Consider the following 15,836-nt stretch of genomic DNA (forward strand, 5'->3'; position numbering starts at 1 on the left):
ACTGAGCTTTATGAATATATATCATGAAGAACCTAAGATGAGAATCTTAAGTCCATATAGAAATCTGATTCTTTTTATTTGAATTAATCTGTTTTCTTTGGAAAGGTAATATGAAGTTCAGGTTGACAGTTTTTACATGCCAGCAATTGGTTGAAGTTGTACACAAAATGGATTTTAGATACTTTTTGTGCTTCTGTAGCCATTACTGTATGTATACTTGACACATGAATACACTGATTCTTTTCTTAAGGCATTCATAGATTTTTCAGTCAAGTCCCATGGGTTGAATATGAAGCTGTTGGTTTAAAAAAAAAAATGGTCGCCATTTTTCATGAATGTAGTTGTTCAATGTCTTTGTGTTATATGGTGAAACGGTCTTTAGTATACTGTGTTGTGTAATTAGGATTTTTCTGGTGTTAAAGTGCATGCCCTGTATATGAATGTTTTGATCATGGTTATTATTGTAAATTTTTATTTTTTAGTTGTTTAAGAAGCTGTATTTGTGTGTGCACATGGTTGTAATCTTTCCAAGTTTTCAAGAAAGTAGAGGTGTATATATGTGTATTGATACCATGCTGAAGAAGCTAGAACACTGGGTTAGTTGTAAAGATTCATTTAAGATGATTAGGCCAGATAAAGTGGAAATAAGATGACAGACATCCTTGAAGGATATTACATGACTCATAAATGATCATTTTATTGATAATGAACATTCTCTTCACTGTTGAAAGAGAATAGAGGTGATGGATACTCTTAATTGATTATTACTTGAGTTTTAGAGTGATTGAGCTGTTGTGATATTTAAAGTTGTAATATTTAAAGATATTCAGATTCATTAATTATGAAGCATCTTTATAGATTACATAATTCAACAAAAACAGTTGTAATGATTAGACATTGATTTTCAGCTCTCCTGTAATCGAGTATTTGTTTAAATGTGGAGACAATAAGAATAAAAGTGCTTTAATTGCTCATTCATGTCATTTGTAGGTAGTAGTACAATCAATATAGGTAGTTGTACAATCAATATCAGTCAGTAGTAATAATGATTTAGTAAACTGTGACCTATAATCCATTGATAACTTTTGAATAAATTGCCAGGTTATCACTGTTAATGATTGGGGCTAATTTAGGTAAATCATTATAGAATGTTTTAACATAAGAAATGCATCTTTTTACAACATATACTGTATGATACTTTTATTAGTTTTATAAAGATTCCTCCTCTGTTTTATAAAGTATAACCCATTAATGATTTGTGTTTGCTGTAAATAATAATTTTTGATTGGGGAGTTTTTTGGCAGAAGTCTTATTGTTTGCTTTTTTTTTTTTTTCAGGCATCATGGTAATCAAGTGTACCACGAAGTGATCTTGTGCAATTGTATGGAGCATCAAGATCCATACAGCACCATGTCACAGCCTTCGTCAGATAAAAGTAGAGATCCTTACTGCTCAACATATGCTGAACATCAGGTAGATATGGCTTGCAATAATATGAAAGGTTTGTTAAGAAAAGGATCTTGTATTTTTGTGATGGGGATTTAAATATTTAGTACCTTGTAAAGACTGATTTTTTGCTTCAAAATTTGTATGAATTTTATTATTGTTATTATTATTATTATTATTATTTTCATTGTTATTACCCCAAAAGCCCTACAGCTACAAGGTTGTGCTGTAGTCATTAGCGGGAAAGTTATGGACACATTTAGATCAAGAGGTTCCTCAACAAGGCTATACTCCTTTTCCTTTACATCTATTGATGATGTTGCAGATTTGGTGAACTCTCTCCTCAGACATAGACAACTAACAAAGCTCTGTCGCCACTTAACCTAAACACATCTCCACACAAAAATTACTTGACGCTACCCTCCACAACATTGACTGAAGTGGTTGGCCAGTTTCATTGCCATCCACATTGCCTGAGTCATTCACAGTACATATACATATATGTCTAACATTTCTTCCGACTACTTCTCTGTTGTTCTTACCATTTTGCCAAAAATCATGACTAGTGCAAAACGCTCTTCACAGGAAAATTTAGAATAACGAAGAATGAGATATATGTTAGTGTTAAGTTTTGTCAAATATCATTTGTGACAAGGAGAGATTGTATGTTTGCAAATGGAATACCAGCAGTCCATGTGTGGTTAAGGTAGAAAGAAAAGACACCTACCTGGGCCAAAGCAGTGCAGCTTGACAACCACTGAAGTACTTTCTCGCTATGCATTTTCATCATTGCTCACCGAGTTGAACCCAGGCTACCAAGATCAGTAGAGCTGTACCACTGGACCAGTGTTTGGATGAAACCTGTTCTCTGGAACTGCTGTCTATTGTTTAAGCCCCACCTGCTCACTCTTTCTGGGCTTTTAGGATGAGACACTCACCCACACCCTGTTCCTAAGAATGCTGCAAATTGACTCATTGGCATCTTGGTATTGTCTGTGTATCACAACATGTAATGCTCACATTTAAAGTAATTCAAGCAATTTTACCATTGTGTGCCCAGGAGTTGCACCCAGGCTACCGAGAAGAGAAGACACAGCTTACCACTAGAACTCGGATGGGACAAAACCTATATAGCAGAACCTGTGATGTTCATATTTAAATCAAGCAATTTTACCACTGTGCACTTGGGAGTTGAACTTGGGCTATTGAGAACAGAAGACAGACAGCTTACCACTAGAACTCAGATGGGACAAAACCTATCTTGGGAACTGCAGTCTGCAGCCCCAGGGCCTCGCCCACTCATTGTGAGCCTGTAGGCTGAGACAGGCCATCCACACTCTGGTCTTGAGGATGCTTCCAGTAGACTAATGGGCTTTGTGGTAATGTCTGTATATCAGAGCTTGTAATTTTCACATGCACCAAAGAGTTGAGTCCAGGCTATCAAGAACAGCATGCAGACAGCTTACCACATGACCACTGATAGGACAGTTTCAGGGAGATAGATTTTGTATACTACCAGTGGTCCAAAGGTGTGCCACCTGCCCACTGTTCTTAGTATCTTGGGTTCGACTCCTGGGCATGCAATGATAGAATGATTGAGATTGATTCACATGTGTACATGTTCTCCTGTGGACCAGGCATGGACTTAATGTGGACATCACCATCTTATACACACATTGCTGTGTTCCCAACTTGATTAAAAAAAGTGTAGATACTAAACTGCCCAGACAGATTACCTTTACGAATAGGAGTGCATTCAGTAATTTCAGTTTTAATAATGAATTGATAAAATGGGAGGATGGGATCTGTGAGATGCCCTTGACACAGTGGGAGTCCCTGTTTGAGTAGTAAAACTTAGTGTGTAAATGATATGACGACTTTAGTGACCCAGACATGAAACAAACATATCACTGGCCAACAAAGATTTTGTCCCATGGAAAAATGTCTATGTATTTTGCATGCGGAACCCAAATATATTTTCAGAATATCTCTATCACCCATAGGTTTTTCTTCCAGCATACTCACGTATCTCATTACATACAGTACACGTGTACCAGTGCTTTATGGAGTATTTGAAACAAAATGTTTAACAAACACAGCTATTTTCATTGTTTGTGAAGTGCAATACCTTCTTTATGAAACACAATCCTAGACAAATGAGTCACCAGGTGCCTGCAGAAACATGAGATTGGAAATGTTTGGACATTCAAATAGTGCCTAGTCCAGAGTACCTGTTCTCTGTCAGTTGGAGGCTAGAACTCAATGTGTAAGCAGTGCCTATTCGACTCTTGTGCTTTTGTGTATTCAAGTGTCGTGCTGATACCCCATCCAACATCATAATGCCAAGAAACTGTTTAAATAGTCCAAATTCTTTCTGCTACATCTGCGATGAATTGACATTCATGTTGCAAAAAAGTTTTTCCCCCAAGAGGAGTCTTAGAACTCAAGCTTCTTGAAGAAATGTAGAACACCACTTGCACAAGCACTATATACCCTCTGCAGAAAAAGTCTAGATTCTGGTATCACTCCTGAGAGTTATAGAACCAAAGCAATCCCAAAAGACGGTTAACCAGTGGCATTAAATTGCACCTCTTTAATTATTTTTGGAAAGAGCCCTGAGAGGCAAACTGACTAAATTTATGGAACTGGCAATCTACATAACTTAGGACAAGGTGGTTTCAGTTTGGGAAAATAGTGCCTATTTCATTTGCTTGACCACTGTGATAGAGTTAGGAATTACCTGAAAAATTGAGATAGTTACACAACTCGGGAGTGAGTGGCTGGAAATCCTCCCTTCTTGTTTTACTTTCCAGAAGAGGGAAGAAAGCAAGGAACCAAGTGAGGATTTTCCCCTCTAATGCTTGGTTATCTGTTGTTGTTGCTACCTCACTCATTTTGGAAATGATAAGTATATATGAAGAAAAAAAGATATATAACTTTGAGTAACATCATAACAAGTAGTAAACCATGGTCTGTCCATTACCTCCCTGGTAAAATGCTCAGTCCCCCATGGAACTGTACTTGCACCCCTTCCTGTTCTTCATTCCGTATATCTGACATTGATATAAGCTTAAACCTTAGTTCCATATCATCCTTTGCAGATGATACAAGAATAATTTTTAAAACCATGTCAGTAGGGGTGCTGAAAGGTTAGAGAGAGAAGTAAATGAAGTCTTGAAATGGGCATCCAAGAACAACCAATTTTTTTCAGTGGGAATAAGTTTCAACTCCACTGGTATAGGGAAATGAAGAAATCTGAATTTGTACAGAGTACTGAACAGACACAGATTCTGTCATAAATCATATGGGTAATGTGAAAGACCTTGAAGTAATGTTTAACAACCTTACCTTCAGCAGACACAACAGAACAGTAGTTGCCTCCTGCAGACTTTCAAGATGAGAAGGAAAGCCAATGAAGATATTATTCAAGAGGGTTATTCTTCTTCAGATTGAATATTGCTGTGTTCTAACATTACCCTACATTGTAGGCAAAATTACAGAATTAGAAGGTAGTCAAAGATCTTTCATAACCCAAGGTAATCTAGTAAAGGAAGTCAAGTACTGGAAATTACTAAAATTTCTCAGGCTATACATATTCCCTTGAACATAGACAGGAGAGGTATGTAATCATCTATACCTGATAAATCCTGGAATGTTTGGTTCCACTTACACTCGGAAATAACATCGTGCTGTCATGACAGCCATGGAAGGCTTTGTAGAATACTCCCCCTGAAACCCAGAAGTGCAGTGTTAGAAATAAGAAAACACCTTAAACATCCAAGGCCCAAGAAAGTACACCACCTTGCATGCTATTATCAGAAACACCATGGGATACATGGTAGAGAAGTGTGTGTGTGTCCTGGACAAGAGTACACTTTGTTACAAAGTGTACTGGACCAACCTGTTTCTAGGGGTTATGTGGGCCTGTGAGCTATGACAGCTTAGTTGACGAGCAACTCCTCCCAATAACCTAGGCCTACCCTAAACTGTGGTGGTAGATGTTCTCCAAAGACTTCATCAGGTATTCACCAGGTAAGTTATCGATGGAGTGACTTCTCTCTCTTATCTTATTGGTAGTTGTGGTCTTGAGGGTTCTGTTCCATTACCTACTCTTTCTTCTCAGTAAATGATCATTTTTTTACTTATACCCCTATTCACTGTCATGCTGATGATTCCAGTTTAAATACTTGAGCTTGCATTTCCTTCCTTCCTGCCTTTAATACTTGCTCTCTTTCCCATATCATATATCCTCTCTAGATTGGACCTCGGCAGCATTTCAGATTGGGGAATTAGTAACCTTATAACATGTAATAGTTCTAAGATGCAAGTCCTTCCTATATCTCTTTCTAAGAATTGTTTCCCTCAGTTCAATTTTAAAATGCCACAGTTCAATCTTGTGGTAATATAAACATATCAGGCATAATGATATCATTCCACTCTGTCCTGGAAACCCCACATAGTTAACATAAAGTTTGCTTCCTAAAAGCTGGGAGTGTTCTGTAGGTGCTGTAATTATTTTTCTTGTGTGCAGCTATTTCCCATGAACAGGCTTTATTTGCTCAAGTATGGAATACTGCATACATATCTGGCCTGGCTTATCCAATGCCCTTCTGTTAATTAGTGTGTGATTACATCAAAAGCTTTCTATTTCATTAATTTTCCTGGCATCCCCTCTCTTCGAACATCCCTTATCATACACTGCACTATTGTTGCTCTCCATTTATATTATTTTGGCCATTGTTCTAATGAACTGGGTGCATGTGTCCCCACTTCTGAGGTTGGGACCCATGGCACTTGGTTGGCTGCTGCTACCCACAGCTTGTGTGTGGAGATTGGCCACTTGAGGATTGGTTATTATGTTGCCCGCTTCTACTCTTGGACCATTAAGGAATTCTCTTCTTTCTTTTGTCTTTCCCCTCTTCTTTTGGACTTTCTTCTTATAAGAGTGAAGTTGACAAATACGTACTTTATTTTTCTTTAGCTTATTTTGTTCATCCAAGATGGTCTTGCCTGTGCCATGTTGGTCACAGAAAGCATAAAAAGGATGGTACATTTCCAGTTCTGGGAGGTGAGTGGTCAGTTGTTTTGTGTTTTAAGATTGACCTCTTGTTCAATGAATGAAATGATGATGTTTCACTATTTAAAGAATAGTACTTTCTCTGCGAGTGAAATGGTGTCATTTCATTGTTTGAAATGTACTTCTCATGTGGTGAATGATATGGTTAAATGTATTCTATGTATATTTTTTTTATGCAGTTCTCTTTGGTGTGTGCTTACCTAATGCATGAACTAATGATTATCTAAATATACAGAAAGAATATATGAAAAACCTTACCTATCCTACCTGAGAGTCTCAAATGTGGATGTGACTAGTAGGCAAATACCTGTCTTATCATTTTGCGTATGTATTATATATAACTTTCTTTGCATGGCTATGTTTTGAATATTATTTGGTACATCAGTGAAAAGTTTTTATTGAGGATGTAAGGCATGTGTACATGTAGGAAGAGAGGAAAGTGATTGGTTCTCAATGAATGTAGGTTTGCGGCAGGGGTGTGTGATGTCTCCATGGTTGTTTAATTTGTTTATGGATGGGGTTGTTAGGGAGGTGAATGCAAGAGTTTTGGAGAGAGGGGCAAGTATGAAGTCTGTTGGGGATGAGAGAGCTTGGGAAGTGAGTCAGTTGTTGTTCGCTGATGATACAGCACTGGTGGCTGATTCATGTGAGAAACTGCAGAAGCTGGTGACTGAGTTTGGTAAAGTGTGTGAAAGAAGAAAGTTAAGAGTAAATGTGAATAAGAGCAAGGTTATTAGGTACAGTAGGGTTGAGGGTCAAGTCAATTAGGAGGTAAGTTTGAATGGAGAAAAACTGGAGGAAGTAAAGTGTTTTAGATATCTGGGAGTGGATCTGGCAGCGGATGGAACCATGGAAGTGGAAGTGGATCATAGGGTGGGGGAGGGGGCAAAAATTCTGGGAGCTTGAAGAATGTGTGGAAGTCGAGAACATTATCTCGGAAAGCAAAAATGGGTATGTTTGAAGGAATAGTGGTTCCAACAATGTTGTATGGTTGCGAGGCGTGGGCTATGGATAGAGTTGTGCACAGGAGGATGGATGTGCTGGAAATGAGATGTTTGAGGACAATGTGTGGTGTGAGATGGTTTGATCGAGTAAATAAAGTAAGGGTAAGAGAGATGTGTGGAAATAAAAAGAGCGTGGTTGAGAGAGCAGAAGAGGGTGTTTTGAAATGGTTTGGGCACATGGAGAGAATGAGGGAGGAAAGATTGACCAAGAGGATATATGTGTCGGAGGTGGAGGGAACGAGGAGAAGTGGGAGACCAAATTGGAGGTGGAAAGATGGAGTGAAAAAGATTTTGTGTGATTGGGGCCTGAACATGCAGGAGGGTGAAAGGAGGGCAAGGAATAGAGTGAATTGGATCGATGTGGTACACCGGGGTTGATGTGCTGTCAGTGGGTTGAATCAGGGCATGTGAAGCGTCTGGGGTAAACCATGTAAAGCTGTGTAGGTATGTATATTTGCGTGTGTGGACGTATGTATATACATGTGTATGGGGGTGGGTTGGGCCATTTCTTTTGTCTGTTTCCTTGCGCTACCTCGCAAACGCGGGAGACAGCGACAGCAAAAAAAAAAAAAAAAAAAAAAAAAAAACATCATTTACATGGTCATTTATATATTTCATCTTGTCCATGGTCCCTAACCCCTTATTCACATGGAAATTTAAGTTGTAGTGTAATTTGGTACTGAATGAACCTTATGAAATTTAGATTGCCCTTTAAGAACACTTCTTCAGGCATTGTGGGTAATCTGAAAGGCCCTGTTTCTGATGAACTTTTTCAATCTTACTTTCTGGGATGGGAAGCCTGGTTGCTTCTCCAGTGCAGCCCATGAAGGAGCTGTCAGAAACACCAAACATTATCAAATCTGAAAGTTTTTCTAGCAGTTTAGTTACTCAGTACTTTATGAAATTTCTTTTTTTACGTAGCTTTTGGGCTGTGGAAGGAGAGAGATATTTATATGTGTACTTACACAGAACTCTTTCTCTTTGATGACAGTCTCTCATAGGTAAGATAAACTCTAAACATAGATTTTTGGCTTAAGAATATAACTATTAGATGTAGAAATAGCCATATTGTCATTAGCTCTTGGAAGGCTTCAGGATAGTGTTATGCCTTAAGCATGATTAAATCTCACAGAGACTGTTTGGACTTCACTAGAGAGTAATGAGAGGACCAATTGTGTGTGTAATCTTGAAACTACTTTCAGTTAGGAATATCTCAGTGTGGAATAAGAAGAATTATTTATTTACACCTCGGGTTTTACTCAAGAACACTTAATGTGAAGAAGATGGCCCTCAGCCATCCTCAGAAATTTTTCATTTGAGGGAACCAAGAAAAAGGGTCTTTGGTAATGTAATCATCAACCACCTTCATCTGATGGCATCTTTGTTTTGACATTTTGGAGTTACCCCATGTGGCTTTAAGGATTTCTCCTTCAGGAGGAACAGATTACATTGTTTCTATGAATTGCCATTGAAAGTATTGATTTTTGATTTTAGGTCTGGTTGATTATCAGAGTTTTTGTCAAAACTTTCCTGTTTCATGTAAGTATTCATTTGTGCTCACAGGAGAGACTGCAGGTTTTGAAAACTGAATTTTTTTTTTCAACAATGCAAAAAACGATTTCCAGTCTCTCTCTCTCTCTCTCTCTCTCTCTCTCTCTCTCTCTCTCTCTCTCTCTCTCTCTCTCTCTCTCTCTCTCTCTCTCTCCCTCCCCCCTGTCTGGGGATGATAAGGAATGATGTCAGCCTCGTTTTTTTTTTTTATATGATAACAACAGTTAAGTAAAGGAAAGTGTAGTGAGGAGCTTTATGACATCAGACTAAGCAAAAATTATTGGATCAGAAATTGATCTGATGGTAATGCAAAAAGACCTGGATACAAATAACAAATAGGCAGGAGTGAAGCTAATGGAATTCAATGAAGATAAGATTGAGCAAATAAGTTATGGATCAAAGAAAGATTCATTAGTATTGCCATATAAAAGGTCAACAGGGAAAGTGACACAGAGTCGGCCAGATATGAAAGATTTGGGTGTCATCACAAATGAGAAACTAGATTTCATTGAGCATATTAAGGAGATAGCACTATTAGTTCGAGTGATGAGTTGTTTGATTCCGAGAGCTTTTTATTTCTGCAAGAGATAGAAACCTGTTGATGAAAATGTTCATAGGTGACTCTTTCAGGGTTTGTTGATAAGTCCGGGACATAGGATTGAACCCCCTGATCAGATTGCATCACTTTGGATTGTCCAAACTTAATGAAGAAGCTAAGCATATCCTTGGACAACAATTTTTACATTCATGCTTCTTAAAGGTATTGGCTTCAGGATATCTCATGGCTGTATCATCAATACTCAAAATGCAACAGTAGCCAGATGAGGTTTTTGGCAAGGGGTCCACAATGTGAACTATTATAACATGATCAAATGGAGCTTCAAAGGGGGAAATAGGAACTAAGGAAGCAACCATAAGCTTTTGACTGGGCTTCCCCATCACTTGGTATGTATGACACGTCTTTCCATACTGAGCAACATCTTGCGGACACCAGGCCAATACACATTCTGCCACACTCTCCTGGGACATTTTCACCCCAAAGTTCAAGTCGTGCACAAGCTTCATAATCCCCCCTCTGTAGGGATGTGGCACCTCAACCTGGTGAACTTCCTGCCACTCTTTGTCTTCCCCATAACATGACACCAGACACCATTTCCTCATGAGCAACCCATCCTGAAGATAATAACTGTCGGCAGATTCTTCAGCTGACTCGGACAGTTTCTTAAATTCTGGTTCAGCCCTCTGTAATCTCTTCAGATTCTGCCGAGACAAATCATCACCCTCACTGACTAATCCTTGTTTGGATTCCAAACCAGCAAAGAAGGTATCACACAGCTCCACCTCACCAGTTTCGCCATCGGAAGGTGTTCTCAGTCTTTGTTTCAACCTCTGCCTCTTGCACACAGCCTGCCTTACTAGCTGTCATTGACCTGGTAACTGCACACACTGGTTTCTCTTCTTCAAGTTGGTCCGTCTCCTTAGACTCCACTGGTTTCATAGACAACACTGAGGTTGGACTCATTTTTCCTCCCGCTAGGTCATTGCCTAACACAAAATCCACCCCTGAGATAGGCAGCTCTTCCACAGTACCCACAAGAGGAGGTCCCATGAAGAGATCTGTTTCCACACACAGACATCAGCTGTTGGATCTACCTTGAGGCTCCACAGCCCATCAAACAAGACTCATTTTTCAGACTCTCCCACCTGCACTAGACCGTGTAAAATCGGAGACTGCAGCATACGAGAATCGTGCAATACGGTCACCCCTCTTCGTACACCATGGCATGACACATAACACTTAGACAGGAATGCATTGTAGTTCCCCCTAAATGGATCCTCACCTATAAATTTATTGCCATTCTTACAGCTTCCCTTATTACTGAAAGAAGAGTTAGCCTCAATTACATCACTAGGTGGCTCCAAGGTTGAGACTAGGTTAACTGACTTACTCTTTTGTGGAATCCCTGGATTACTTCAGCCTGGTCCAGCAGTTTGTCACCTGATGTCCACCTTTGCCACAATAATGACATGATCTAACCCATTCAGGGTTGTTACTCTTACTTTTAGAGGCCTTCAGCAAGGGGGCAGAATCAGGTGGGGTTACGTTATTATTGGATTTTTTGTAGCCATCAAAATCTTTTAGAGGTCCCTCCATAGTAAGTTTGTGAGTCAGCATGGACTGGTCTGCTATTGAACCAACCTTGTCAGTAGACTTCACCTCTTTTTCAACCAAGTAATTCATCACTTCAAAGGGCACATTGAGCTTACATTCCTCGAGTAACATTAATTCTTTAAGTACCTCAAACTCACAAGCTTGTTTGGAGCTTAGCCACTGCTTTAGTAAATCACCCTTTTCATGAAGATATTGTACATAGGTCTTGTCAGGGTTCTTACATTTATTCCTAAACTTATGTCTGTAAGTTTCTGGAGTTAACTCATAAGCTTTCAGCTCAATGTCCTTCATGACCTCATAATTGGTGCACTGGTCACCAGACAACACTGCGCACATGGCCTAAGCCTTACCATAAGAACAGGTTACAACAAAATTGTTCAAGACATCTTAGCTAGCCTAGAGATTATTGGCCATATTTTTAGACATGAAAAAATTTAGTTACATCATCTTCACACAACTTTGTTACAAATCTTACATGTTTCGTAAAATCAAACTCTGGTACTAGCTATAATGTGACCTGTTGTATTCTCTCTTGTTCCAGAATTAGTCTAATCCATTCAGTCCATTCCTTTAGTGCCTGAAACTTAGCTTGTTCACTTGTGCATTAAGTCCAGCAGTTTTTAGTTGGAACTTCAAGTATTTGGGATTAACATTGATATCACTGTAGCTGGGGAGGGTAAGAGAGATGTGTGAAAATAAAAAGAGTGTGGTTGAGAGAGCAGAAGAGGGTGTTTTGAAATGGTTTGGTCACATGGAGAGAATGAGTGAGGAAAGATTGACCAAGAGGATATATGTGTCGGAGGTGGAGGGAATGAGGAGAAGTGGGAGACCAAATTGGAGGTGGAAAGATGGAGTGAAAAAGATTTTGAGTGATCGGGGCCTGAACATGCAGGAGGGTGAAAGGCGTGAAGGAATAGAGTGAATTGGAACAATGTGGTATACCGGGGTTGATGTGCTGTCAGTGGGTTGAATCAGGGCATGTGAAGCGTCTGGGGTAAACCATGGAAAGTTGTGTGGGGCCTGGATGTGGAAAGGGAACTGTGGTTTCGGTGCATTATTACATGACAGCTAGAGACTGAGTATGAACGAATGTGGTCTTTGTTGTCTTTTCCTAGGGCTACCTCGCACACATGAGGGGGGGAGGGGGTTGTTATTCCATGTGTGGCGAGGTGGAGATGGGAATAAATAAAGGCAGACAGTATGAATTATGTACATGTATATATATGTATATGTCTCTGTGTGTATATATATGTGTACATTGAGATGTATAGGTATGTATATTTGCGTGTGTGGACATGTATGTATATACATGTGTATGTGGGTGGGTTGGGCCATTTCTTTTGTCTGTTTCCTTGCGCTACGTCACTAACGCGGGAGACAGCGACAAAGCAAAATAGATAAAATAATGAATAAATAGTATATTACATAAATGCCCATATATGCACAGAAACATACATATACATATCAGCATATACATACATATACATACACAGACACATACATATATACACATGTACATAAACATACTTGCTGCCTTCATCCATTCCTGTCACCACCCCATCACACAGGAAATCGCATCCCCCCACCTACAGCTAGTTAGCGCCAGGAAAACACAAAAAGGCTATGTTCGTTCACACTCAGTCTCTTGCTGTCGTGTAATGCACCAAAACCACAGCTCCCTTTCCACATCCTTGCCCCATGGACCTTTCCATGGTTTACCCCAGACGCTTCACATGCCCTTGTTCAGTCCACTGACAGCACGTCGACCCCAGTATACCACATCGTTCCAAATCACTACTCCTTGCACGCTTTTCACCCCTCCTGTATGTTCAGGCCCCAATCACTCAAAATCTTTTTCACTCCATCCTTCCATCCAAACATATGATACTATAATATCAAGAAATATATGTATCAAGTTGATAACTATGTTGTATTTGGGAAAGGCTGTAGTTCTTGACAAGATTGTCGAGATTGACTGAAGTTCCATTGGGAGTCAGTGTCACAACAAGAACAGTTGCATGGAATTTGTTAACAGGAATAAGATATTGGGATTGAAGGAGTGTTGAAGGGAGGAGAATAGAATCAAAAGTAGCACCTGCACTCATGATGGTTCTCCTGGACCCAGATTTCAGATGCTACCTCTGGATCTTCACAGTCAGAAAGTGTGAGGATTTTGAATGTATTTTGGATTAATCTAGCATGAATCATTGTGCTTTGAATGCAGTGAATGGCATGTGGTATGGGATTTGAAAAAATGAGTAATTTAATTGCTTTTCTTTGTATGACTCATTTTTTTAATATATTTTATTTTAAGGATATGATGTTGAGTGAGGATGAGGAGGAGAGCGCTACCCTGGCTGAACCCATGACTTTAGAGGGGGCCAAGCAGCTAGCACAAACATCTGTAGTGGTACCAACAACAACCCCAACTCCGCCGGCAGCCTCCTTGGCATCTGTGTCCCCTCCACCACACCCTCTTGTTGCAGCTCCTCTTACATCTCCTCACCACTCATCACATCACCATCATCACCACCATCATCTGACATCCCCTCCTCCACCACCACCACCACCACCACCAGCTGCACATCATCACCATCATCACTTAACCTCACCACCTCCACCACCACCTCCACCATCACACCACCACCTCACATCTCCACCTCCACCTCACCATCACCCTCATCTCACACCCCCACTGCCTCATCATCATCATCACATGTGGGGACCACCATCAGTAGCACATGAAGAAGAGGAGGAAGAGGAAGAACCACAAGATTTACCATCAACAGTGGATATACAGGCTATACGAGTGAGTAGTATAAGGTGTTCTCAAAGTTTTGATCTTCGTAATTGCTTGGGCTTATACTGCAAAAGTATTATCATTGTTGATCATTGGCACCCACAATTTATTTTGTGTGGTTGATATAGGAACATTTCCACATACTCATTTGAAGCTGTAATTTTATTGTTATTTTGCTAAATAACTGGTGTCCACTATCTATGGAGAGATTATTTCCATGGCCACTCTCTTGAGGGAGTTGCAGTTGGAACAGGCATCAGAGATAGATAGATACATAGAACCATTAACCATCCATTCACTGTTTTATATTCCAAGTGTTTTGCTTTCCCCTTATACTTTCTATAGGCTCTTCATACATGAGTATTTACTAATTATGGGTAAGATCATATTCCCCCACTTTTGAAGAACCATGATTGTTTAATGGTCTGTTAGTTCATCCTATTCATTAGTTAGATTAATTGTCAGACATTTTTTTTTCTAGTCATGGCTGTCAAGCTGTTGTGAATGTGTTACCTTACATATTGAATTTATGTATTTTTGATTCTTGTAATAGAGCCATTGCTTAGGGGGAAAAATAGTCCATTCTTTTGCATGTCTAAAAGATTAGAGATATTTAGCTTCATTAACACTTTTTCTGTTTCTGTTGGGTAGCTGTAGAGCATACAGGCATGTAACTTCTGTGAGAGATAATTGTGCAGAATTAGGTTTCTCAACTCCACAGGGTAGCAAACAGGCAGGGATCCCCAGTGCCTTGAAATATACTTACTTCCTGTGATAATTTCTCTAGAATGCTGTGAAGACAGATGAAAATGAAATTCTTATGCAAAATTTGGAGTCATGAAATTTTACATTGATTCATGGTAAGTTCTTATTTCTGTTTTATTTTTTCGTCTAATTTTGTTTTCACCACTGCTGTATTTACTGACGAAATAACGCAATCTTCAGGACTCTCCGTCCCCTGATCATTCTCAAGGCCAGTTGGTCACCATAAATGAAAATTGGGATAGTGTGGAGGATCAAGACCAAGGTGATGAAGATTCAGATGCTTATGAATCTGATACTGATGGTTCAGAATCAGATTCAGACTCGAGGCTTAGCTCCAGGTCTCATTCAGTATCTAGGGAAAGTATCAAGTCACGCTCTGTATCAAGATCCCCTTCACCATCAAACTCCAAATCAGAGAGTGGAAGTCAGGTAATGCCTATTTAGTTTATCATTAATCTTCTTTGATATGCTACTAATCATTAAGAGAATAGCCCACATTGAATCGCTGCAAAATATATGATCTTAGGATATTGCATGAAGGGTTGACATATTTTTTCAACCTTTGCTCATATTCCAAGGCATACTTGGGCATACCGATGACATTACTGAAACTCTTTTCAAGATAGGTTTCATGTGCATTAATTTTTTTTGTTCATCACTGCTTATAATCTTCATTCCACAAGACACAATATTCAGCGCTGGATAGGTCTTTAAAGAAACTATAAGAATCAGGCACTCCGAGCTCTTAATTGCTCATTCATGCAAAAAGCTACCTTACCCTCCATCACTGCCATCATGCCCTTCCATCCTGGTCACCCTACCCTCCATCACCACCATCACTCCCTCCCTCGCAACCATCGGTCCCTTCCTTGGCTGCTACCACCACCCTCCCTGGCTACCATGCCCTCCCACATCACTCACACTCCTTTCCTTTTTGGCTACCACACCTTCCCTCACCACCACTGATCCCACACCTCACACTACTGCCACTCCCTCCCTCCCTGGTCACCACACCTCACA

At 39.7% G+C, this 15,836-nt stretch overlaps 1 protein-coding gene across 6 annotated transcripts in view; it reads left to right on the plus strand.

The window, feature by feature from the left end:
* Positions 1-15,836, plus strand: part of ash1 (histone-lysine N-methyltransferase ash1) — a 546,010-nt gene that overhangs the window by 16,215 nt on the left and 513,959 nt on the right. For 5 of the 6 annotated variants that reach the window (XM_071682098.1, XM_071682255.1, XM_071682335.1 and 2 more), the window contains exons 2-4: positions 1,338-1,473; positions 13,566-14,060; positions 14,997-15,245. In XM_071682098.1, coding sequence (XP_071538199.1) covers positions 1,384-1,473; positions 13,566-14,060; positions 14,997-15,245 — 834 coding nt within the window. In that variant the 5' untranslated portion in view covers positions 1,338-1,383. Of the gene's footprint in view, positions 1-1,337; positions 1,502-13,565; positions 14,061-14,996; positions 15,246-15,836 lie in introns of those variants that run through there. The other variant, XM_071682422.1, reaches the window with a different exon arrangement.

Source organism: Panulirus ornatus, chromosome 1 (assembly GCF_036320965.1).
Source record: "Panulirus ornatus isolate Po-2019 chromosome 1, ASM3632096v1, whole genome shotgun sequence".
NCBI lineage: Eukaryota > Metazoa > Arthropoda > Malacostraca > Decapoda > Palinuridae > Panulirus > Panulirus ornatus.